Genomic DNA, 25,869 nt, shown 5'->3' on the forward strand with positions numbered 1-25,869 from the left:
TATGAAATAGATGATTAAATGAAGAAACAGGCCCCCAAACACTGAGCAAGTGAAGGAATGGAGATTTGAACCCAGGTCATCTAACCCAAACCAGTGTCCCTCACCTCACACCTCAGGCCTGTCTCTTACATGCTGTCACTTAACCCTCTCAGCTCTAGAGTTTTAACCTGTCAGGTGGAGGCCCAAATGACAACAAGTGGAGCAAGAAAAGATAGGCCTAAATTTGATAGATTAAGTAGGGATGAGCAAAAAAGGATTGCAAACTCAGGAAAATCAAAAATAGATTTTTAAATAAAAATGTACAAGAATTAAAGAGAATTTTGAAACCAGTCATGATTTAGCGCATTTGTTTGCAGCAAGTTCTGAATAATACAAATATGTTAAGCTTTCCTGAGTTTGTTCTGAGTTTTCAGAACCACTTCTCAGTCTATGGAGGAAAAAAAAAGAGAGAGACTTGAACAAAGAAGCAACAAGGTCAATTAATGTATTTCATTAAAAATTTTATTTTTGGAGCCCATAAATGGGCAAATTCCAAAATAGCAATACGGAGTATTTCACATTTTAATATCGCTTTCTATTCAACAGTCCACTTTTGTATTTTGTTTTCTATAGACAAATACACTGGATTAAAGTAACAGTGCCCTTAACTGCAAGGTCAATGCCTGAGTATTTCCAATATTTATTCTGAGCACATAATAAAGCAGAGGCAGTTACTTTTCTTGAACATTTTATTTCCATTCAGAGCTTAGCAATTACTTTAGCTTCACATTATTCTGTCATAAGTGATAACCAAATGGCCTAAGTAGCTAAAATCATAAAACTATTATAAGCCAAGTCAATGGTATATATATAAAGTTAATAGAAAATGACAACTATACGGGTACACATTTTGAACCTTACTAGAAATATGCCAAAATAACAAGTTTTATTAAAGAATGAGGTCCTTGGGCAGAAGCAGAAGAAGAGTCATATCATCAAAAATTATTAGGAAACCTGTAGGTAAAAAGAAATCAGCCTACAATTTTAACCAAATAAAGGAGAAAAGGAGAGTACGTCATCAGGGGTGATGACAGTTCAGGAAAATACATTTACCATCCATCACAAACTTTCTCACCACCTCAAAAGCTCAGCACAAGGCTCTCCAGGCATTGTTATTTTCCACTAAGTTTCTTTATGTGGAACATAAACCTACATTTATGGTAACAACAGGATATTATACTGCTATTTAACCTGACAGCAAAAAACAGGAAAAAAACTTACTAGGGCCAGGCCGACCTCGGACCATCTCAATACCCCTGAAAATAGGGGCAAAAAATGAATCATTAAGAAACAGTATTCAAAGAGCACTGTATTATCTAATGTGATTTATAAAACAAGTAAAATTCAGTAATGTTCGATGGAAAATGCCATAGTGTTATTTGAAATTTAGGAATGTTTTGATGCTGATTTTTTACTGAAGTGGTACTCCAAGCCGTTAAGTTGGAACAAATTCCAAACTCAGTGACTTGCATCACCTCAGTTTAATAATCCAATAAATGACAAAAAAGACAAACAATGAAAACAGCATCATATAGCACAGCAGCTTTGTTTGGCTCCCTCTGGATAAAATCTTCAGTTTTCCCATGGTTTTACCTAGAAATCCAGTTGTAGAATCAAACTGTGAATCCTATGAGGAGAAAAGGAAAACAAAATATACTAGTTGAATTCTAATATTCTACACATGCATATTTAAGTAATTTAATATACTGTTATTAGAATACATTTTTAATGACATTTTCTATGTTTAATCAATTCAGGACTCTGTTTATAACTTAATCAGCTTGATTACTCCATGCAAAATAATTTTCTCAATAAATAAAAAGCTCTTTCATTATCCAATAAACATTCTCTCAGCTCGGGAGCAATTCAAAACCCCAAAGTATTTAGGTCTTATTCCAATTATGTGGATTAAAAAATACTAACAATAAAGTAAGTAGTTTATCTACTATCACACAGGTTTTTTCCCACCTTTTGTTGGGGCATTGCTCTCCAAGGTCAAATGGTGGGCTGCTTCCCAGTACAGAATTCAACCAAAATTTAATATGGTTAGCAGTTAAATGTACCTTTACTTTTAAGATCCTTTTATTTACATAGTTGACTTAGAAGGTCAGCAGAGTCTATTAAAAGTTAAGAGAGTATCATGTAGAGGTGGTAAAATGTGGTACAGACTACAACTATGGATGGGGAAAAACGACCACCATGGGTGTGGAGGAAACGGAACCCTCTTGCAATGTTGACGGGAATGTAAATTGATACAGCCACTATGGACAACAGTATGGCGGTTCCTTAAACTAAAAGTTGAACTACCATATGAACCAGCAATCGCACTACTGGGCATATACCCTGAGAAAACCATAATTCAAAAAGAGTCATGTACCACAATGTTCACTGCAGCTCTATTTACAATAGCCAGGACATGGAAGCAACCTAAGTGCCCATCAACAGATGAATGGATAAAGAAGATATGGCACATATATACCATGGATTATTACTAAGCCATAAAAAGAAACGAAATTGAGCTATTTGTAATGAGATGGATGGACCTAGAGTCTGTCATACAGAGTGAAGTAAGTCAGAAAGAGAAAGGCAAATACCGTATGCTAACACATATATATGGGATTTAAGAAAAAAATGTCATGAAGAACCTAGGGGTAAGACAGGAATAAAGACACAGCCCTACTAGAGAATGGACTTGAGGATATGGGGAGGGGGAAGGGTAAGCTGTGACAAAGCGAGAGAGAGGCATGGACATATATACACTACCAAACGTAAGGTAGATAGCTAGTTGGAAGCAGCCGCATAGCACAGGGAGGTCAGCTCGGTGCACTGTGACCACCTAGAGGGGTGGGATAGGGAGGGTGGGAGGGAGACGCAAGAGGGAAGAGATATGGGAACATATGTATATGTATAACTGACTCACTTTGTTATAAAGCAGAAACTAACACACCATTGTAAAGCAATTATACTCCAATAAAGATGTAAACAAAAAAGATGTGGCACATATATACAATGGAATATTAGCCATAAAAAATGAAACTGAGTTATTTGTAGTGAGATGGATGGACCTAGGGTCTGTCATACAGAGTGAAGTAAGTCAGAAAAACAAATACCCTATGCTAACACATATATATGGAATCGGAAAAAAAAAAAAAAGGTTCTGAGGAACCTAGGGGCAGGACAGGAATAAAGACATAGACATAGAGAATGGACTTGAGGACAAAGGGAGGGGGAAGGGTAAGCTGGGACGAAGTGAGAGAGTGGCATGGACATATATACACTACCAAATGTAAAATAGATAGTGGGAAGCAGCCACATAGCACAGGGAGATCAGGTCTATGCTTTGTGACCACCTAGAGATGTTGGATAGGGAGGGTGGAAGGGAGATGCAAAAGGGAGGGGATATGGGGATATATGTATACGTATATCTTATTCACTTTTTTATACAGCAAAAACTAACACACCACTGTAAAGCAATTATACTCCAATAAAGATGTTAAAAAAATAACAGCTAGAAAAGTCCTTAAGATGAGAGAACTAGGATTGACGGGAAGATGGCGGAAGAATAAGACGTGCAGATCACCTTCCTCCCCACAGATACACCAGAAATACATCTACACGTGGAACAACTCCTACAGAACACCTACTGAACGCTGGCAGAAGACCTCAGACCTCCCAAAAGGAAACAAACCCCCCACGTACCTTGGTAGGGAAAAAGAAAAAAGAATAAACAGAGACAAAAGGATAGGGGCGGGACCTGCACCAGTGGGAGGGAGATGTGAAGGAGGAAAGGTTTCCACACACTAGAAGCCCCTTCGCGGGCGGAGACTGGGGTGGGCAGAGGGGGAAAGCTTTGGAGCCGCGGAGGAGAGCACAGCAACAGGGGTGCGGGGGGCAAAGCAGAGAAATTCCCGCACAGAGGATCGGTGCCGACCAGCAATCACCAGCCCGAGAGGCTTGTCTGCACCCCCGCCGGAGTGGGCGGGGGTGGGAGCTGAGGCTCAGGCTTCGGTCGGAGTGCACGGAGAGGACTGTGGTTAGTGGCGTGAACACAGCCTGCAGGGGGTTAGTGCACCACGGCTGGCCAGGAGGGAGTCTGGGGAAAAGTCTGGACCTGCCGAACAGGCAAGAGACTTTTCCTTCCCTCTTTGTTTCCTGGTGCGCGAGGAGAGGGGATTAAGAACGCTGCTTAAAGGAGCTCCAGAGACGGGCGCGAGACACGGCTAAAAGCACGAACCCCAGAGACAGGCATGAGATGCTAAGGCTGCCGCTGCCACCACCAAGAAGCCTGTGTGCGAGCACAGGTCACTATCCACACCTCCCTTCCGGGGAGCCTGTGCAGACCGCCACTGCCAGGGTCCTGTGATCCAGGGAAAACTACCCCGGGGAGAACACACGGCGCACCTCAGGCTGGTGCAACGTCACGCTGGCCTCTGGCCTCTGCAGCCGCAGGCTCGCCCCGCACTCCATGCCCCTCCCTACCCCTGGCCTGAGTGAGCCAGAGCCCCAGCATCAGCGGCTCCTTTAACCCCGTCCTGTCTGAGCGAAGAACAGACGCCCTCCAGCGACCTACCTGCAGAAGCGGGGCCAAATCCAAGGCTGAGCCCCTGGGAGCTGTGAGAACAAAGAAGAGAAAGGGAAATCTCTCCCAGCAACCTCAGAAGCAGCGGATTAAAGCTCAACAATCAACTTGATGTACCCTGCATCTGTGGAATACAAGAATAGACAACGAATCATCCCAAATTAACCATGTGGATGAAAGGCTCTTGGTGCTGCAACCAGGAGTTAGTGCTGTGCCTCTGAGGTGGGAGAGCCAACTTCAGGACACTGGTCCACAAGAGACCTCCCAGCTCCACATAATATCAAACGGCGAAAATCTCCCAGAGATCTCCATCTCAACACCAGCACCCAGCTTCACACATCGACCAGCAAGCTACAGTGCTGGACATCCTATGCCAAACAACTAGCAAGACAGGAACACAACCCCACCCACTAGCAGAGAGGCTGCCCAAAATCGTAATAAGTCCACAGAAACCCCAAAACACACCACCAGATGTGGACCTGCCCACCAGAAAGACAAGATCCAGCCTCATCCACCAGAACACAGGCACTAGTCCCCTCCACCAGGAAGCCTACACAACCCACTGAACCAACCTTAGCCACTGGGGACAGACACCAAAAACAACAGGAACTACGAACCTGCAGCCTGCAAAAAGGAGACCCCAAATACAGTAAGATAAGCAAAATGAGAAGACAGAAAAAAACACAGCAGATGAAGGAGTAAGATAAAAACCCACCAGACCTAACAAATGAAGAGGAAATAGGCAGTCTACCTGAAAAAGAATTCAGAAAAATACTAAAGATGATCCAAAATCTTGGAAATAGAATAGACAAAATGCAAAAAACATTTAACAAGGACCTAGAAGAACTAAAGATGAAACAAACAATGATAAACAACACAATAAATGAAATGAAAAATACTCTAGATGGCATCAATAACAGAATAACTGAGGCAGAAGAACGGATAAGTGACCTGGAAGATAAAATAGTGGAAATAACTACTGCAGAGCAGAATAAAGAAAAAAGATGAAAAGAACTGAGGACAGTCTCAGAGACCTCTGGGACAACATTAAACGCACCAACATTCGAATTATAGGGGTCCCGGAAGAAGAGGAGAAAAAGAAAGGGACTGAGAAGATATGTGAAAAGATTGTAGTTGAAAACGTCCGTAATATGGGAAAGGAAATAGTTAATCAAGTCCAGGAAGCACAGAGAGTCCCATACAGGATAAATCCAAGGAGAAACATGCCAAGACACATATTAATCAAACTGTCAAAAATTAAATACAAAGAAAACATATTAAAAGCAGCAAGGGAAAAACAACAAATAACATACAAGGGAATCCCCATAAGGTTAACAGCTGATCTTTCAGCAGAAACTCTGAAAGCCAGAAGGGACTGGCAGGACATATTTAAAGTGATGAAGGAGAAAAAACTGCAACCAAGATAACTCTACCCAGCAAGGATCTCATTCAGATTTGATGGAGAAATTAAAACCTTTACAGACAAGGAAAAGCTAAGAGACTTCAGCACCACCAAACCAGCTCTACAACAACTGCTAAAGGAACTTCTCTAGGCAAGAAACACAGGAGAAAGAAAAGACATACAATAACGAACCCAAAACAATTTAGAAAATGGGAATAGGAACATACATATCGATAATTACCTTAAATGTAAATGGACTAAATGCTCCCAACAAAACACACAGATTGGCTGAGTGGATACAAAAAAAAGACCCATATATATGTTGTCTACAAGAGACCCACTGCAGACGTAGGGACACATACAGACAGAAAGTAAGGGGATGGAAAAAGATATTCCATACAAGTGGAAACCAAAAGAAAGCAGGAGTAGCAATACTCATATCAGACAAAATAGACTTTAAAATAAAGACTATTACAAGAGACAAAAAAGGACATTACATACTGATCAAGGGATCAATCCAAGAACAAGATACAACAATTGTAAATATTTATGCACCCAACATAGCAGCACCTCAATACATAAGAAAAATACTAACAGCCATAAAAGGGGAAATCGACAGTAACACATTCATAGTAGAGGACTGTAACACCCCACTTTCACCAATGGACATATCATCCAAAATGAAAATAAATAAGGAAACACAAGCTTTAAATGATACATTAAACAAGATGGACTTAATTGATATTTATAGGACATTCCATCCAAAAACAACAGAATACACATTTTTCTCTAGTGCTCATGGAACATTCTCCCTCAGAATGGGAGAAAATATTTGCAAATTAAGCAACTGACAAAGGATTAATTTCCAAAAGTTACAAACAGCTCATGCAGCTCAATAACAAATAAACAAAGAACCCAATCCAAAAATGGGCAGAAGCCCTAAATAGACATTTCTCCAAAGAAGATATACAGACTGCCAACAAACACATGAAAGAATGCTCAACATCATTAATCATTAGAGAAATGCAAATCAAAACTACAATGAGATATCATCTCACACCAGTCAGAATGGCCATCATCAAAAAATCTAGAAACAATAAATGCTGGAGAGGGTGTGGAGAAAAGGGAACACTCTTGCACTGCTGGTGGCAATGTGAATTGGTTCAGCCACTATGGAGAACAGTATGGAGGTTCCTTAACAAACTACAAATAGAAATACCATACGACCCAGCAATCCCACTACTGGGCATATACCCTGAGAAAACCAAAATTCAAAGAGTCATGTATCAAAATGTTCATTGCAGCTCTATTTACAATAGCCCGGATATGGAAACAACCTAAGGGCCCATCATCGAATGAATGGATAAAGAAGATGTGGCACATATATACAATGGAATATTACTCAGCCATAAATAGAAACGAAATTGAGCTATTTGTAATGACGTGGATAGACCTAGAGTCTGTCATACAGAGTGAAGTAAGTCAGAAAGAGAAAGACAAATACCGTATGCTAACACATATATATGGAATTTAAGGAAAAAAAAGTGTCATGAAGAACCTAGGAGTAAGACAGGAATAAAGACACAGACCTACGGGAGAACGGACTTGAGGATATGGGGAGGGGGAAGGGTGAGCTGTGACAAAGCGAGAGAGAGGCATGGGCATACATACACTAACAAACGTAAGGTAGATAGCTAGTGGGAAGCAGCCGCATAGCACGGGGATATCAGCTCGGTGCTTTGTGACCGCCTGGAGGGGTGGGATAGGGAGGGTGGGAGGGAGGGAGATGCAAGAGGGAAGAGATATGGGAACATATGTATATGTACAACTGATTCATTTTGTTATAAAGCAGAAATTAACACACCACTGTAAAGCAATTATACCCCAATAAACATGTTAAAAAAAGAAAAAAAAATGTAAATGGACTAAATGCTCCCACCAAAAGACACAGATTGGCTGAATGGATACAAAAACAAGACCCATATATTTGCTGTCTCCAAGAGACCCACTTCAGACCTAGAGACACATGCAGACAGAAAGTAAGGGGATGGAAAAAGATATTCCATGCAAATGGAAACCAAAAGAAAGCTGGAGTAGCAATTCTCATATCACACATAATAGACTTTAAAATAAAGACTATTAAGAGACAAAGAAGGACATTACATAACGATCAAGGGATTGATCCAAAAAGAAGATACAACAATCGTAAATATTTATGCACCCAACATAGCAGCACCTCAATATATAAGGCAAATACTAACAGCCATAAAAGGGGAAATCGACAGTAACACATTCATAGTAGGGGACTTTAACACACCACTTTCACCAGAGGACAGATCATCCAAACTGAAAATAAAAAAGGAAACACAAGCTTTAAATGATACATTAAACAAGATGGACTTAATTGATAGTTATAGGACATGCCATCCAAAAACAACAGAATACACATTTTTCTCTAGTGCTCATGGAACATTCTCCAGGATAGATCATATCTTGGGTCACAAATCAAGCCTTGGTAAATTTAAGAAAACTGAAATTGTATCAAGTATCTTTTCCGACCACAAAGCCATGAGACCAGTATCAATTACAGGAAAAGATCTGTAAAAAATACAAACACATGGAGGCTAAACAATACACAACTTAATAACGAAGTGATCAGTGAAGAAATCAAAGAGGAAATAAAAAATACCTAGAAACAAACGACAATGGAGACACGATGACCCAAAATCTATGGGATGCAGCAAAAGCAGTTCTAAGAGGGAAGTTTATAGCTATACAATCCTACCTTAGGGAACAGGAAACATCTCAAATAAACAACCTAACCTTGCACCTAAAGCAATCAGAGAAAGAAGCACAAAAAAACCCCAAAATTAGCAGAAGGAAAGAAATCATAAAACTCAGATCAGAAATAAATGAAAAAGAAATGAAGGAAACGACAGCAAAGATCAATAAAACTAAAAGGTGGTTCTTCGAGAAGATAAACAAAATTGATAAACCATTAGCCAGACTCATCAAGAAAAAGACGGAGAAGACTCAAATCAATAGAATTAGAAATGAAAAAGGAGAAGTAGCAACTGACACTGCAGAAATACAAAAGATCATGAGAGATTACTACAAGCAACTCTATGCCGATAAAATGGACAACCTGGAAGAAATGGACAAATTCTTAGAAAGGCACAACCTGCCAAGACTGAATCAGGAAGAAACAGAAAATATGAACAGACCAATCACAAGCACTGAAATTGAAACTGTGATTAAAAATCTTCCAACAAACAAAAGCCCAGGACCAGATGGCTTCACAGGCGAATTCTAGCAAACATTTAGTGAAGAGCTACCACCTATCCTTCTCAAACTGTTCCAAAATATAGCAGAGGGAGGAACACTCCCAAATTCCTTCTACGAGGCCACCATCAGCTTGATACCAAAACCAGACAAGGATGTCACAAAGAAAACTACAGGCCGATACCACTGATGTACATAGATGCAAAAATCCTCAACAAAATACTAGCAATCAGAATCCAACAGCACATTAAGAGGATCATACACCATGATCAAGTGGGGTGTATTCCGGGAATGCAAGGATTCTTCAATATTGAAGGAGAAAAACCATATGATCATCTCAATAGATGCAGAGAAAGCTTTTGACAAAATTCAACACCCATTTATGATAAAAACCCTGCAGAAAGTAGGCATAGAGGGAACTTTCCTCAACATAATAAAGGCATTATATGACAAGCCCACAGCCAACATCCTCCTCAATGGTGAAAAGCTGAAAGCATTTCCACTAAGATCAGGAACAAGACAAGGTTGCCCACTCTCACCACTCTTATTCAACATAGTTTTGGAAGTTTTAGCCCAGCAATCAGAGGAGAAAAGGAAATAAAAGGAATCCAAATCGGAAAAGAAGAAGTAAAGCTGTCACTGTTTGCAGATGACATGATACTATACATAGAGAATCCTAAAGATGCTACCAGAAAACTACCAGAGATAATCAACGAATTTGGTAAAGTTGCAGGATACAAAATTAATGCACAGAAATCTCTTGCATTCCTATACACTAATGATGAAAAATCTGAAAGTGAAATCAAGAAAACACTCACATTTACTATTGCAACAAAAAGAATAAAATATCTTGGAATAAACCTACCTAAGGAGACAAAAGACCTGTATGCAGAAAATTATAAGACACTGATGAAAGAAATTAATGATACAAATAGATGGAGAGATATACCATGTTCTTGGATTGGAAGAATCAACATTGTGAAAATGACTCTACTACCCAAAGCAATCTATAGATTCAATGCAATCCCTATCAAACTACCACTGGCATTTTTCACAGAACTAGAACAAAAAATTTTGCAATTTGTATGGAAACACAAAAGACCCCGAATAGCCAAAGCAATCTATAGATTCAATGCAATCCCTATCAAACTACCACTGGCATTTTTCACAGAACTAGAACAAAAAATTTTGCAATTTGTATGGAAACACAAAAGACCCCGAATAGCCAAAGCAATCTATAGATTCAATGCAATCCCTATCAAACTACCACTGGCATTTTTCACAGAACTAGAACAAAAAATTTTGCAATTTGTATGGAAACACAAAAGACCCCGAATAGCCAAAGCAATCTTGAGAATGAAAAACGGAGCTGGAGGAATCAGGCGCACCTGACTTCAGACTATACTACAAAGCTACAGTAATCAAGGCAGTATGATACTGGCACAGAAACAGAAAGATAGATCAATGGAACAGGATAGAAAGCCCAGAGATAAAACCACGCACATATGGTCACCTTATCTTTGATAAAGGAGGCAGGAATGTACAGTAGAGAAAGGACAGCCTCTTCAATAAGTGGTGCTGGGAAAACTGGACAGGTACATATAAAAGTATCAGATCACTCCCTAACATCATACACAAAAATATGCTCAAAATGGATTAAAGACCTAAATGTAAGGCCAGAAACTATCAAACTCTTAGAGGAAAACATAGGCAGAACACTCTAAGACACAAATCACAGCAAGATCCTTTTTGACCCACCTCCTAGAGAAATGGAAATAAAAACAAAAATAAACAAATGGGACCTAACGAAACTTCAAAGCTTTTGCACAGCAAAGGAAACCATAAACAAGACCAAAAGACAACCCTCAGAATGGGAGAAAATATTTGCAAGTTAAGCAACTGACAAAGGATTAATTTCCAAAAGTTACAAACAGCTCATGCAGCTCAATAACAAATAAACAAAGAACCCAATCCAAAAATGGGCAGAAGCCCTAAATAGACATTTCTCCAAAGAAGATATACAGACTGCCAACAAACACATGAAAGAATGCTCAACATCATTAATCATCAGAGAAATGCAAATCAAAACTACAATGAGATATCATCTCACACCAGTCAGAATGGCCATCATCAAAAAATCTAGAAACAATAAATGCTGGAGAGGGTGTGGAGAAAAGGGAACACTCTTGCACTGCTGGTGGCAATGTGAATTAGTTCAGCCACTATGGAGAACAGTATGGAGGTTCCTTAACAAACTACAAATAGAAATACCATATGACCCAGCAATCCCACTACTGGGCATATACCCTGAGAAAACCAAAATTCAAGAAGAGTCATGTACCAAAATGTTCATTGCAGCTCTATTTACAATAGCCCGGAGATGGAAACAACCTAAGGGCCCATCATCGAATGAATGGATAAAGAAGATGTGGCACATATATACAATGGAATATTACTCAGCCATAAATAGAAACGAAATTGAGCTATTTGTAATGACGTGGATAGACCTAGAGTCTGTCATACAGAGTGAAGTAAGTCAGAAAGAGAAAGACAAATACCGTATGCTAACACATATATATGGAATTTAAGAAAAAAAAAGTGTCATGAAGAACCTAGGGGTAAGACAGGAATAAAGACACAGATCTACGGGAGAACGGACTTGAGGATATGGGGAGGGGGAAGGGTGAGCTGTGACAAAGCGAAAGAGAGGCATGGGCATACATACACTAACAAACGTTAAGGTAGATAGCTAGTGGGAAGCAGCTGCATAGCACGGGGATATCAGCTCGGTGCTTTGTGACCGCCTGGAGGGGTGGGATAGGGAGGGTGGGAGGGAGGGAGACGCAAGAGGGAAGAGATATGGGAACATATGTATATGTACAACTGATTCATTTTGTTATAAAGCAGAAATTAACACACCATTGTAAAGCAATTATACCCCAATAAACATGTTAAAAAATGTAAATGGACTAAATGCTCCCACCAAAAGACACAGATTGGCTGAATGGATACAAAAACAAGACCCATATATTTGCTGTCTACAAGAGACCCACTTCAGACCTAGAGACACATGCAGACAGAAAGTAAGGGGATGGAAAAAGATATTCCATGCAAATGGAAACCAAAAGAAAGCTGGAGTAGCAATTCTCATATCACACATAATAGACTTTAAAATAAAGACTATTAAGAGACAAAGAAGGACATTACATAACGATCAAGGGATTGATCCAAAAAGAAGATACAACAATCGTAAATATTTATGCACCCAACATAGCAGCACCTCAATATATAAGGCAAATACTAACAGCCATAAAAGGGGAAATCGACAGTAACACATTCATAGTAGGGGACTTTAACACACCACTTTCACCAGAGGACAGATCATCCAAACTGAAAATAAAAAAGGAAACACAAGCTTTAAATGATACATTAAACAAGATGGACTTAATTGATAGTTATAGGACATGCCATCCAAAAACAACAGAATACACATTTTTCTCTAGTGCTCATGGAACATTCTCCAGGATAGATCATATCTTGGGTCACAAATCAAGCCTTGGTAAATTTAAGAAAACTGAAATTGTATCAAGTATCTTTTCCGACCACAAAGCCATGAGACCAGTATCAATTACAGGAAAAGATCTGTAAAAAATACAAACACATGGAGGCTAAACAATACACAACTTAATAACGAAGTGATCAGTGAAGAAATCAAAGAGGAAATAAAAAATACCTAGAAACAAACGACAATGGAGACACGATGACCCAAAATCTATGGGATGCAGCAAAAGCAGTTCTAAGAGGGAAGTTTATAGCTATACAATCCTACCTTAGGGAACAGGAAACATCTCAAATAAACAACCTAACCTTGCACCTAAAGCAATCAGAGAAAGAAGCACAAAAAAACCCCAAAATTAGCAGAAGGAAAGAAATCATAAAACTCAGATCAGAAATAAATGAAAAAGAAATGAAGGAAACGACAGCAAAGATCAATAAAACTAAAAGGTGGTTCTTCGAGAAGATAAACAAAATTGATAAACCATTAGCCAGACTCATCAAGAAAAAGACGGAGAAGACTCAAATCAATAGAATTAGAAATGAAAAAGGAGAAGTAGCAACTGACACTGCAGAAATACAAAAGATCATGAGAGATTACTACAAGCAACTCTATGCCGATAAAATGGACAACCTGGAAGAAATGGACAAATTCTTAGAAAGGCACAACCTGCCAAGACTGAATCAGGAAGAAACAGAAAATATGAACAGACCAATCACAAGCACTGAAATTGAAACTGTGATTAAAAATCTTCCAACAAACAAAAGCCCAGGACCAGATGGCTTCACAGGCGAATTCTAGCAAACATTTAGTGAAGAGCTAACACCTAACCTTCTTAAACTGTTCCAAAATATAGCAGAGGGAGGAACACTCCCAAATTCCTTCTACGAGGCCACCATCAGCTTGATACCAAAACCAGACAAGGATGTCACAAAGAAAGAAAACTACAGGCCGATATCACTGATGTACATAGATGCAAAAATCCTCAACAAAATACTAGCAAACAGAATCCAACAGCACATTAAGAGGATCATACACCATGATCAAGTGGGGTGTATTCCGGGAATGCAAGGATTCTTCAATATACGCAAATCTATCAATGAGATACACCATATTAACAAACTGAAGGAGAAAAACCGTATGATCATCTCAATAGATGCAGAGAAAGCTTTTAACAAAGTTCAACACCCATTTATGATAAAAACCCTACAGAAAGTAGGCATAGAGGGAACTTTCCTCAACATAATAAAGGCATTATATGACAAGCCCACAGCCAACATCATCCTCAGTGGTGAAAAACTGAAAGCATTTCCACTAAGATCAGGAACAAGACAAGGTTGCCCACTCTCACCACTCTTATTCAACATAGTTTTGGAAGTTTTAGCAACAGCAATCAGAGGAGAAAAGGAAATAAAAGGAATCCAAATCGGAAAAGAAGAAGTAAAGCTGTCACTGTTTGCAGATGACATGATACTATACATAGAGAATCCTAAAGATGCTACCAGAAAACTACCAGAGATAATCAACGAATTTGGTAAAGTTGCAGGATACAAAATTAATGCACAGAAATCTCTCGCATTCCTATACACTAATGATGAAAAATCTGAAAGGGAAATCAAGAAAACACTCACATTTACTATTGCAACAAAAAGAATAAAATATCTAGGAATAAACCTACCTAAGGAGACAAAAGACCTGTATGCAGAAAATTATAAGACACTGATGAAAGAAATTAATGATACAAATAGATGGAGAGATATACCATGTTCTTGGATTGGAAGAATCAACATTGTGAAAATGACTCTACTACCCAAAGCAATCTATAGATTCAATGCAATCCCTATCAAACTACCACTGGCATTTTTCACTGAGCTAGAACAAAAAATTTCACAATTTGTATGCAAACACAAAAGACCCCGAATAGCCAAAGCGATCTTGAGAACGAAAAACGGAGCTGGAGGAATCAGGCACCCTGACTTCAGACTATACTACAAAGCTACAGTAATCAAGACAGTATGGTACTGGCACTAAAACAGAAAGATAGATCAATGGAACAGGATAGAAAGCCCAGAGATAAAACCACACACATATGGTCACCTTATCTTTGATAAAGGAGGCAGGAATGTACAGTGGAGAAAGGACAGCCTCTTCAATAAGTGGTGCTGGGAAAACGGGACAGGTACATGGAAAAGTATCAGATTAGATCACTCTCTAACACCAGACACAAAAATAAGCTCAAAATGGATTAAAGACCTAAATGTAAGGCCAAAAACTATGAAACTCTTAGAGGAAAACATAGGCAGAACACTCTAAGACACAAATCACAGCAAGATCCTTTTTGACCCACCTCCTAGAGAAATGGAAATAAAAACAAAAATAAACAAATGGGACCTAACGAAACTTCAAAGCTTTTGCACAGCAACGGAAACCATAAACAAGACCAAAAGACAACCCTCAGAATGGGAGAAAATATTTGCAAGTTAAGCAACTGACAAAGGATTAATTTCCAAAAGTTACAAGCAGCTCATGCAGCTCAATAACAAAACAACAAACAACCCAATCCAAAAATGGGCAGAAGCCCTAAATAGACATTTCTCCAAAGAAGATATACAGACTGCCAACAAACACATGAAAGAATGCTCAACATCATTAATCATTAGAGAAATGCAAATCAAAACTACAATGAGATATCATCTCACACCAGTCAGAATGGCCATCATCAAAAAATCTAGAAACAATAAATGCTGGAGAGGGTATGGAGAAAAGGGAACACTCTTGCACTGCTGGTGGCAATGTGAATTGGTTCAGCCACTATGGAGAACAGCATGGAGGTTCCTTAAAAACTACAAATAGAAATACCATATGACCCAGCAATCCCACTACTGGGCATATACCCTGAGAAAACCAAAATTCAAAAAGAGTCATGTACCAAAATGTTCATTGCAGCTCTATTTACAGTAGCCCGGAGATGGAAACAACCTAAGGGCCCATCATCGAATGAATGGATAAAGAAGATGTGGCACATATATACAATGGAATATTACTCAGCCATAAAAGGAAACGAAATTGAGCTATTTGTAATGAGATGGATGGACCTAGAGTCTGTCATACAGAGTGAAGTAAGTCAGAAAGAAGAAGGCAAATACCATATGCTAACACATATATATGGGATTTAAGAAAAAAAAATGTCATGAAGAACCGAGGGGTAAGACAGGAATAAAGACACAGCCCTACTAGGGAATGGACTTGAGGATATGGGGAGGCGGAAGGGTAAGCTGTCACAAAGCGAGAGAGAGGCATGGACATATACACACTAACAAACGTAAGGTAGATAGCTAGTGGGAAGCAGCCGCATAGCACAGGGAAATCAGCTGGGTGCTCTGTGACTGCCTGGAGGGGTGGGATAGGGAGGGTGGGAGGGAGGGAGACGCAAGAGGGAAGAGATATGGGAACATATGTATATATATAACTGATTCATTTTGCTGTGAAGCAGAAACTAACACACCATTGTAAAGCAATTATACTCCAATAAAGATGTTAAAAAAAAAAGAAAAAAAAAAAGATGAGAGAACTAGGTATGGATTAAAAACACTGCATTTCCATAGAAATCTCAATATCCTGAGATGTAAGGCCCTGGCACAATGATAGCCTTTGCACAATTCAGGCTCTATGCAGTTCAAGAACTTTACATCTATAGTCTTCAGTGGGGTTATGCATCAGAATCACCTGGGATCCTTTTTTCAAAATACATATACCTAGGCCCTTCCCCTAAAATTCTGAATCAGTATATTTAGAGTGAGGCCCAGGCATAAATATTTTCAAAGTTCCGCAAGTGATTCTAACATACCACTTTCACAAGGCGATTGCTTTCAGTGCAATATTCATTTCTGAACAGTACAATTTTAAAAGCATTTGAAGAAACTAGGGAAGGCCCAGAGTAATTTGACATACAAAATAAACACTGGAGAATGAAAAAAGCCTCTAACAAGAACAGGCATATATTACTGAGTTTGTTTAGACTAGAGATAAAAGGCTTGGGGATGTTACTATGGTCAAATCTTATTGACTTGTTCACAGTGATCTTTAGAAGATCAAGCAAAAGAAATAGGTTTACCATAAGTAAAAGACATTTGGTTGGTTGGACATAAAGTGCTTTTGATTACTTGGCAGTCTATATCCAGAGATCTTTAAGAAGACTCAGAATAGTCATTTGTCCTGAGTTTTTAACAGTGTTTCTAAGCACAGGATTAAAGATAAATTGGCTTCCACCTCCTCCTCCTACTTGTATGTGTTAGGCAAGATGAAAATTGTAAAACTATGGCAAAAACGAATCTTAGAGGTATTCCAAACCAGATTTGAGAATATCAGATCAAGTTTCTTAAAGTTAAAATCATATTCACTTACCATTTCAGCTAATAATTTATTTTGATGTTTAACTTCATGGCCTATTTCAATGGAAAGCTATAAAGTAGAAAGCGTAAACATTATTACTTACATAAATGTTTTTAAGTGTTATAAAGTAAAAACAATAATGACATTCTAAGCATAAACAGTTTCTCAAATAAAACTGTATTCTAAAAATATAAAATATACTCTCTTCTTTTGTTACTTTTCTCACTGAAATTAATGAAAAATAAATTTAGAATTTCTATTCCTTCCCAACTATGGACATTGTCTCCCTGTTATTCATTTTGATTTCATCTTAATATTCAATTCCATCTTTTAATTTTGGTACATATTTCTCTCCGGTTCTCTTATCCTTGCATTCTTTTTTCTCTATACTGTTTACACAATACCATTTGTTTGTATATTTCTTCATTTACCTTTTAAAAATGTATACAAGTTCCCATATTATCAATTCAAATCCAGATATAAGCAATATTTTCCTAATGAATGTAGCATTACTTTGAATAAACATCTAAATTATTTCTTTAGATTCTAAAGGTGTTTTTCTTTAAAATATGATAATAAATTGGAAAAAAAACCCTCAAAAGTTAGTGTTACCCACATCCTGAAGCTATGCACAAAAGAGGCTGAGTCTAAATGAAATACCATAAGTGAGTACAGCTGCTATTCAAACCAAAACCTATCTAATACTTTATACAACAAATTCATCAAAGGCTTCATTTCTAAGATATGTGAATAAACACACTACTACTAAATCTTGGAAACTACTAAAAATCTTGGCAAACCACTGTAAAATATTGTTCTCAACTTATTTTGTGTGGAAAGCATCTGGGGTAATAGTGATGCAAAACCATGCTAGAATGCTATAGATCAGAATATGAGCTTTTTCCCCAAATTTAACAATACAGAGATAATAAAGTACCTATGAAACTAGATAGCCCAAATCACCTGTTTCTACAACTGTCATTCATGCCAGGGGAAGAAATTTACAGGAGAAAAAAGCTTTCTTCTAACAAGAAGCCTAAATTATCAATATTGGAATTAAAAAAAAAATTGAATTCTTAATTTCCTCTGAATGTTGTATTTTTTATTTTTTTATCTGTTTACATCTTTATTGGAGTATAATTGCTTTACAATGGTGTCTTTGTTTCTGCTTTATAACAAAGTGAATCAGTTATACATATACATATGTTCCCAAATCTCTTCCCTCTTGCGTCTCCCTTCCTCCCACCCTCCCTATCCCACCCCTCCAGGTGGTCACAGAGCACCGAGCTGATCTCCCTGTGCTATGCAGCTGCTTCCCACTAGCTATCTATTTTACGTTTGGTAGTGTATATATGTCCATGCCTCTCTCTCGCTTTGTCACAGCTTACCCTTCCCACTCCCCATATCCTCAAGTCCATTCTCTAGTAGGTCTGTGTCTTTATTTCTGTCTTACCCCTAGGTTCTTCATGACATTTTTTTTTCTTAAATTCCATATATATATGTTAGCATATGGTATTTGTCTTTCTCTTTCTGACTTACTTCACTCTGTATGACAGACTCTAGGTCTATCCACCTCATTACAAATAGCTCAATTTCGTTTCTTTTTATGGCTGAGTAATATTCCATTGTATATATGTGCCACATCTTCTTTATCCATTCATCCGATGATGGACACTTAGGTTGTTTCCATCTCCGGGCTATTGTAAATAGAGCTGCAATGAACATTTTGGTACATGACTCTTTTTGAATTATGGTTTTCTCAGGATATATGCCCAGTAGTGGGACTGCTGGGTCATATGGTAGTTCTATTTGTAGTTTGTTAAGGAATCTCCAGACTGTTCTCCATAGTGGCTGTACCAATTCACATTGCCACCAGCAGTGCAAGAGTGTTCCCTTTTCTTCACACCCTCTCCAGCGTTTATTGTTTCTAGATTTTTTTGATGATGGCCTGAATGTTGTATTTTTTAAATTATTAACATTATACAATATTGCTTAGTTTATAGATCAACTCCTTTTGATTTAATATGACCTTGAAAACAATACTCATTTCAGAACAGTCTCCAGGCTGAATATAATTCTATTTTCCAAAGACTAATCAGATAGCAATTAGGTTTTGGCAGCATAAGCTTCCAGTGAATGCTCTGTAAGTGTACTGTATGTTTATTTTAATGCGGAATCAATCACATACACTGTTAAAACCATCTTCTGGTAATCCTTTATTTAATATATATTAAGTCAATACCACTATAAGGAATTATGGTAAGTGCTATGTACAATATAAAACTAAGTACAATAGAAAACCCTATTTCTGGTAAATTTCTTTTACATACAAATAATTCGAATGCAGATCATTATGCAATAAGTGCTACAGAAATGGTACAAATGGTCTTATGTTCATAAGGAAAAGGTTACTTTTATGTGGTGATCAGGAATGGCCTGGAGGAGAGAAGATGCAATGAGGTGGAGCCTTTCAGAAGGGCAAGACTTCAGCCAATGTCAGGAGGGAGAGGCAGTCTAAGGCAAAGTGATAGCATGCCCAAAGATACAGGAGTGGGAGAATGACAGCATGCGTAGGACACAAGGAGTACTTGAATTTGTCTGGCAGAAAGCATGTATACATTCTGGAGGTACAGGTGGTAAGGTCTGAAAAGCTGTGGACAATATTTGCAGAACCTATTTGATGGAACTATAGAGTGTGAACTTCATTTCTTACATCATGGGAGGCCACTGAAGACTTCTGGGAGCGAGGATGCAAATTAAAAAATACTCTAAAAAGATGACTGGTGACAGGGTGTAGCTCAGACCAAAACATGGGAAAAATTAGGAACAGATAGGTTAAAAGACTTTCCCAACAGTTCACCTAAGAAAACCGGGGGATAGTATTAGAAAGAGAAAGGTGGAAACAGGAACAGTAGGAAAAAAAGCACAGGACTTGGTGACTGATGTGAGGTACAAAGGCAGAAACATGAAAGACAGATTTGTAGCTTTTGAGACTAGAAGAAGAAAAGTCAGAAGATGAGCTGCTTGGGGGTGGAAGGTGGATTGCTCTGAGACATTAGTACAGACAACATACAGTATTTTAGATTTAACTACAAAAAAAAAATTCTGAAGTTAAAAACAAAACAAATATACCATATGTTTTGATTGGCCACATTTTCTAAACTTGTACTTAAATCATGTCTAAATTTTGAGTCATGTTGCTAAAACTTAATTGCTATTTCATTAGCCTTTGGAAAATAGAATTGTAAAAGCCTGGAGACTGTTATATTTTGAAATGAGTATTGTTTTCAAGGTCATATTAAATCAAAAGTAGTTGATCTATGAACTAAGCAATTTTGTATAATGTGAATAATTTAGAAAATACAACATTTAGAGGAAATTAAGAATTAAATGATTTTTTTTTAAATTCCAATATTGATAATTTAGGTTTGTTAGAAGAAAGTTTTTTTCTCCTGGAAATTTCTTTCCCTGGCGTGAATGACAGTTGTAGAAAGTAGTTAGGTGATTTGGGCTATCTAGTTTCATAGGTGCTTTATTATCTCTGAATTGTTAAATTTGGGGAAAAAAAGCTCATATCACCAAACTACACTATTTTGTCACTGAATTCCTTAGTATGATACCAATAAAAGTATATATTTTATAAGTATAAAATATACATGTATATATAAATACACAAATTAAAAAGTATATAATATGTGCTTTATACTTACAGATTTTATAGCAGTTACTTTGTTTCTCAGACTTTCCGTGAGTCTCTCATTTTCTTCTTCACAGGCACTATACCCACTATTAGGATAGCCATAGTTCCCATAGTTGCCAGGAGGTACTCCTTCACCTGCAAGGATTAGAGTCACAAGCAGAGTTGCAGCAAAAACTTTTGAAACCTTGACAAGAAAGAACCGAAAAAGACCCCTGGAGGGCGTTGCAGACCACGTATGTCTATTATTCACACTCCAAATGAACTTTAAAAATTAATAACCAAATAGAGATTAGAACAATTCTAATACCCTCTCTTAAGCAAAGAATACTGAATTCAGTTCAAAACACATTTGTAGACTGCATATTGATTGCCCACAAGACACTAAAATAGGCACTGATATATAAGGAGATTCTGGACACATTTCCTGCTCCCTAGAACTACACAGTTTAAAAAAAAAATCTAAAAGTATCATAACATCAACTACCTATGGAAGAAGCTTGGCTATGAAGAGAAAGGCAGAAAGAGGATAATACAGCAGGATGAAGTTCATGGCAGAGGGAGGGTCCTTTACTAGCATCTCTTTCTTTTAAATAGAAAAGAGCTGGAATAACTTGGAGAATATTAGCTGAGATTTAAGAGAGGGACTCATTCATTCTTCAACAAATACTTGAGAAACTCCATGTATCAGATTCATTGTTCTTTCTAGGTGCCACTTTTTGGAGCTCATCTTCTAGGGAATAGCATTGGGATACAGGACTATAGTCCCAGCCACTGCCTAATATAGTATTTGATATTCATCAGGCAATCAAACAGGTAGAGTGAGCCTTGAACAGTGAATACATATACTAACATGTTGGAGGATTGAGAGAGGAAAGCATAGCTGACAGTGTTATCTAACCTCATTTTTTTTTTAAACTATTGACAATTTTCTCAGTAAAAAAGAGAAAAGCCTGTCTTTGAAGAATGGTGATCATTTGGGGGAATAAACAGTAAAGAGAATAATGGAGGAAAGTGACTAGGGTTATACAGGATTACTACAGGGATAAAGCAATCCTGCCTGAGGCAATATATTGTAGTGTGATTTTTCTCCAGAAGAACTCATCAGCCTAAGTTAGCCCATGAAACGCTGGATGGTTGGACTGATCAAGAGTTGGAGGTTTACAGTGTTGGGGCTGCTGAAGAACAGAGCCCCAAGAGGATGAGATTCCTTGCAAAAAGACTGGGTGAATATATGGATTATGGGGATTCAACTGGACAAGGACTGAAGTAGTGTTAACAGAAGCCTGAGAATATGGAGGAAAGGGATGATACAGAAACTAAAGGTCTCCATAAACTCAAAAGAGTGGATGGAGTGGCAGTGACAGTAATATATGGAAGGGCCGGAAGTAGCAGGCAGCACTGGTTGTTGAAGAAAGGTCAAAGTGTGAATAGAAAGCTCTTTCAAGGCACAGCCAAATCTCACTTTCTCTAAAGAGCAAAACTCTCTCCTTTGAATTCTTACAGCTCTGACTATATGTAACACTAATATCACACTCTAGACTGCACTCCAAGGGCAGAAAGTAAATTTGTTCTGCTCGTGGCTATAGATCCCCCCACAAATATACACACACAGTAAGGCACACCCAGTAAATACTTGTAAATTAACTAATTAATATACAGAATCTGAATTCACTGTTATTCAACTTTGAATGTGCCTGCCTTTGTCAGCAGTGGGGTCACAGGCTTCTTTGAGGACAGAGGCAGTGAGGCAGTGTCTCAACCTTCTTCTATATCCCCTGTACCTAATAAGTACTTTACACGCAGCAGACACACAATCTCCACCACCACAAAAACCACAACAAAATGCTAAACGAGTATGTTCCTGAGGAGAAGGAGTCGCTTTCCCCAAATTTTCCCTCAACTGCTGACACACTATCCGCAAAGCTAAGTGTGCCATTATAAAAGTTAAGGACTCAGGTCACTAGACATAATATTTTCCTCCACTCAGTGATTAAAATCATCATTTAAACAATGCATTCTCACCCTATTCATCAATGATACTCTGTACAAACTCTAATAAGGACCAAAATCCTTACAGAAAAGAAAAATGTCTTCATATTTTATGTGACTAAGGTCCTAGATATATAACGTTTGTCCAATAAGTCATTACTGACTGGATGAATTTAACCACTTGACAACCAAGGAATTCATTTCTAAATTAATGGCTATTTGTCTCACTTCCTTTATTGTTATTTTTCCCTATCTTAATTTTATTTTTAGAGTTCTTCAATACTGTCCCATTTATTAAAAGTGAAATTCTCAGAAGTATTTCAAGGCACATTTCTTCTATTAAAGAGTTAATCTTCCCTCACACCATCATTCACTACCAAAATTAATTAATAAATAAATAAAATAAAATGTTAGGAGTTGTTATTCTTTTTTTTTTTTTTTTTTTTTTTTGTGGTACGCGGGCCTCTCACTGTTGTGGCCTCTCCCGTTGCGGAGCACAGGCTCCGGACGCGCAGGCTCAGCGGCCATGGCTCACGGGCCCAGCCGCTCCGCGGCATGTGGGATCTTCCTGGACCGGGGCACGAACCCATATCCCCTGCATTGGCAGGCAGACTCTCAACCACTGCGCCACCAGGGAAGCCCACAGGAGTTGTTATTCTTTGTGTGACTTAACTGCTATAAAAAGTTGTAGGAAAGCTAATGGGTGCCAAAGATGATCCTCAGACTTTGTCCATTACACAAATGCTACTTTTGGATAGTTTCTATCAATAACTGAACCAAATCACCAAGAGGGACATGTGAAGTGTGGAAGCTTCTCCACATGAATATCTACTGATTCACAATCCCAGGTTTAAAGTTCCAGGTCAATACAGACTGATCCTTTAAAAAAAAAAAAAAAACTCTTGTCACATCATGTCACATCACACCAATGTAAATTACAGCAATTGATACATCACCTTTCCTCCTCTCAACTACAGGGGAGCTTAAAAACAAAAAACAAACAAACAAAAAACCACTCTATTCTAGAGATTGTAATTTCATTAGTCTGGGCTGGGGTCCGGGTATCAAAGCCCTAAAAGCTCTCCAGGTGATTCTAATGTACAGTCAGGGCTCAGAACCATCATTTCTCTAGTCCCTTTCCTGCAATTTATCATGGCACACTGCTGCACAAAAACATTCAAAGGGGCCAAAAGAGCTACCAATGAGATCCAAATTCCTTGGCCTAGCACTCAAAGGTCTACACAATGTGGTTGGTTCTGGTTCTATGTCTCCTACTTCAACCAAATTGGCTTAATCATAATCCTTTAAAACACATCATTCATAATTCTAGATTCCAGCCCTACAACTATTTCTGGGGGGAAAGGGTCATCCTTCCAACTGGAAATTACCTCTCCTACACTTCATTATTTAAGCTTTAGTTCAAGTTCCTATGTCTCCACAAAGTACCAAGTGCTCTATCTGTGAAATCCCCGAGACATTCACTACCTGTAGAACTTATTTGGTATTTGGTTGTATAGCTACCGCCTTGTACTATAATTTATCTTTGTACATATTTCTACTCCTCAACTAGATTGGAAGCTTTGGGGAACACAAGCAGAGCTATAAACGACTGTATACCTAGAGCTTACTCAAGTACACAATACATGTTTGCTGTCATTAGTAATGATAAAAAGGAAAAACATTTAGGTATATAAAACTAACCTTGTTCAAAATGAGTTATATTTTTTCTCTACAATTTATTTGGCCAACTTTCCTTCTATGATCCAAGTATTCACAAAAACTACATTTTTCAAAAGCTGTTCCTCATACTACAATTTACTAATGAATGTACATGCCTAGAGTTACTAGCAACTTTCACTAACTTTAAATACCTGACACTTGAAAACTTTTTCTTTTTCCATCTTATAAGAACTGAAAAAGGTAACATTATCTTTTTTCAATATTTCATATATTTTCTCAGGTATATTGTACACTGATTTGGCAGGTGTTTTCTTTTTCCCAATTATCTCTTAATAGTTTCAGAACCAGAAAATGCTGTTTTAATGGCTCTGTGTTATAATAGCCCATTATAAGTCCTTGTGCCTAATTTGTTCCTGCTGCTTGGTGAACCTGCTTCCTAAGCTAAAAGGTCAAGAACAAATGCTAAGTCACCAAGAATTACTACATTCTACCGTCTTACCAGTGGAACAAGGCTCAGATAAGAACTGTTCTGGGTAAAACGGCCTTTAACAGTAATGATACGTACGTTTACCTTTGTAACTCACTGTAACCAGGCTAATATGATTATTATTAGTGTGCTCTGCATGCAACACTCACTCTTCAAACTTCGCTTCTGAAGAAACTAACATCAGGTCCAATAAAAAGAAACCGAAGACAGCAATTTCCATAATCACGCTCCGACCGCCAATAACACTAAAAGACTCATCACTGAGTTGGCACCCGTACATACCTCACCTCCAGTCCTCCACTACTCTCTGTAAACCTACCATCCACACCTGGGACTGAACTAAACTTAAGGAACGCCCCAGGATCTCGGACAAATGGTGTGTTTCCACTTGGTATCGCCTCCAAAGACCCCTCTATACACCCTGCTCTCTGGTTCAGATTCCAGAGACATGAAACAGATCCGATTTCCTTCCGCGTCCCCGCGCCCAGCACGGCCAGTTCTAGGGCCCCCGAACTTAGAATCTCAGCCCTCTTCTTACCCAGGCCTGCACGCCTCATCCTGCCAGAGGAGCGGGGGAAAAGGCGGGCGGAGGGGTGGGAAGACGCCAGGGGTCACCCGGACTGCGTCCTCAGTACCGGGGCCCGGCGAAAGAGCAACTTCTTCCCCTAAAGCGCCACGACATCAGAGTAGTCTAAACGTGGCGCTGGCTGATGGCGTCACCCAAGGCGCTTCTCGGCGCCCAGCGAGGCGGCCGCATGACCGA

General features: G+C 38.5%; 1 protein-coding gene across 1 annotated transcript; it reads right to left on the reverse strand.

The window, feature by feature from the left end:
* Positions 1–485: 485 nt before the first annotated feature.
* BET1 (Bet1 golgi vesicular membrane trafficking protein) lies at positions 486–25,814 on the reverse strand. The gene is made up of 4 exons (XM_004265588.3): positions 25,645–25,814; positions 20,961–21,085; positions 17,263–17,319; positions 486–1,666 (listed from the first exon to the last, which is right to left on the reverse strand). Exons 1-4 carry the CDS (start codon positions 25,661–25,663, stop codon positions 1,511–1,513), a joined length of 357 nt encoding a protein of 118 aa, XP_004265636.1. The 5' UTR covers positions 25,664–25,814; the 3' UTR covers positions 486–1,510.
* Positions 25,815–25,869: the final 55 nt, after the last annotated feature.

This window comes from Orcinus orca, chromosome 9, assembly GCF_937001465.1.
Source record: "Orcinus orca chromosome 9, mOrcOrc1.1, whole genome shotgun sequence".
Taxonomy (NCBI): Eukaryota; Metazoa; Chordata; class Mammalia; order Artiodactyla; family Delphinidae; genus Orcinus; species Orcinus orca.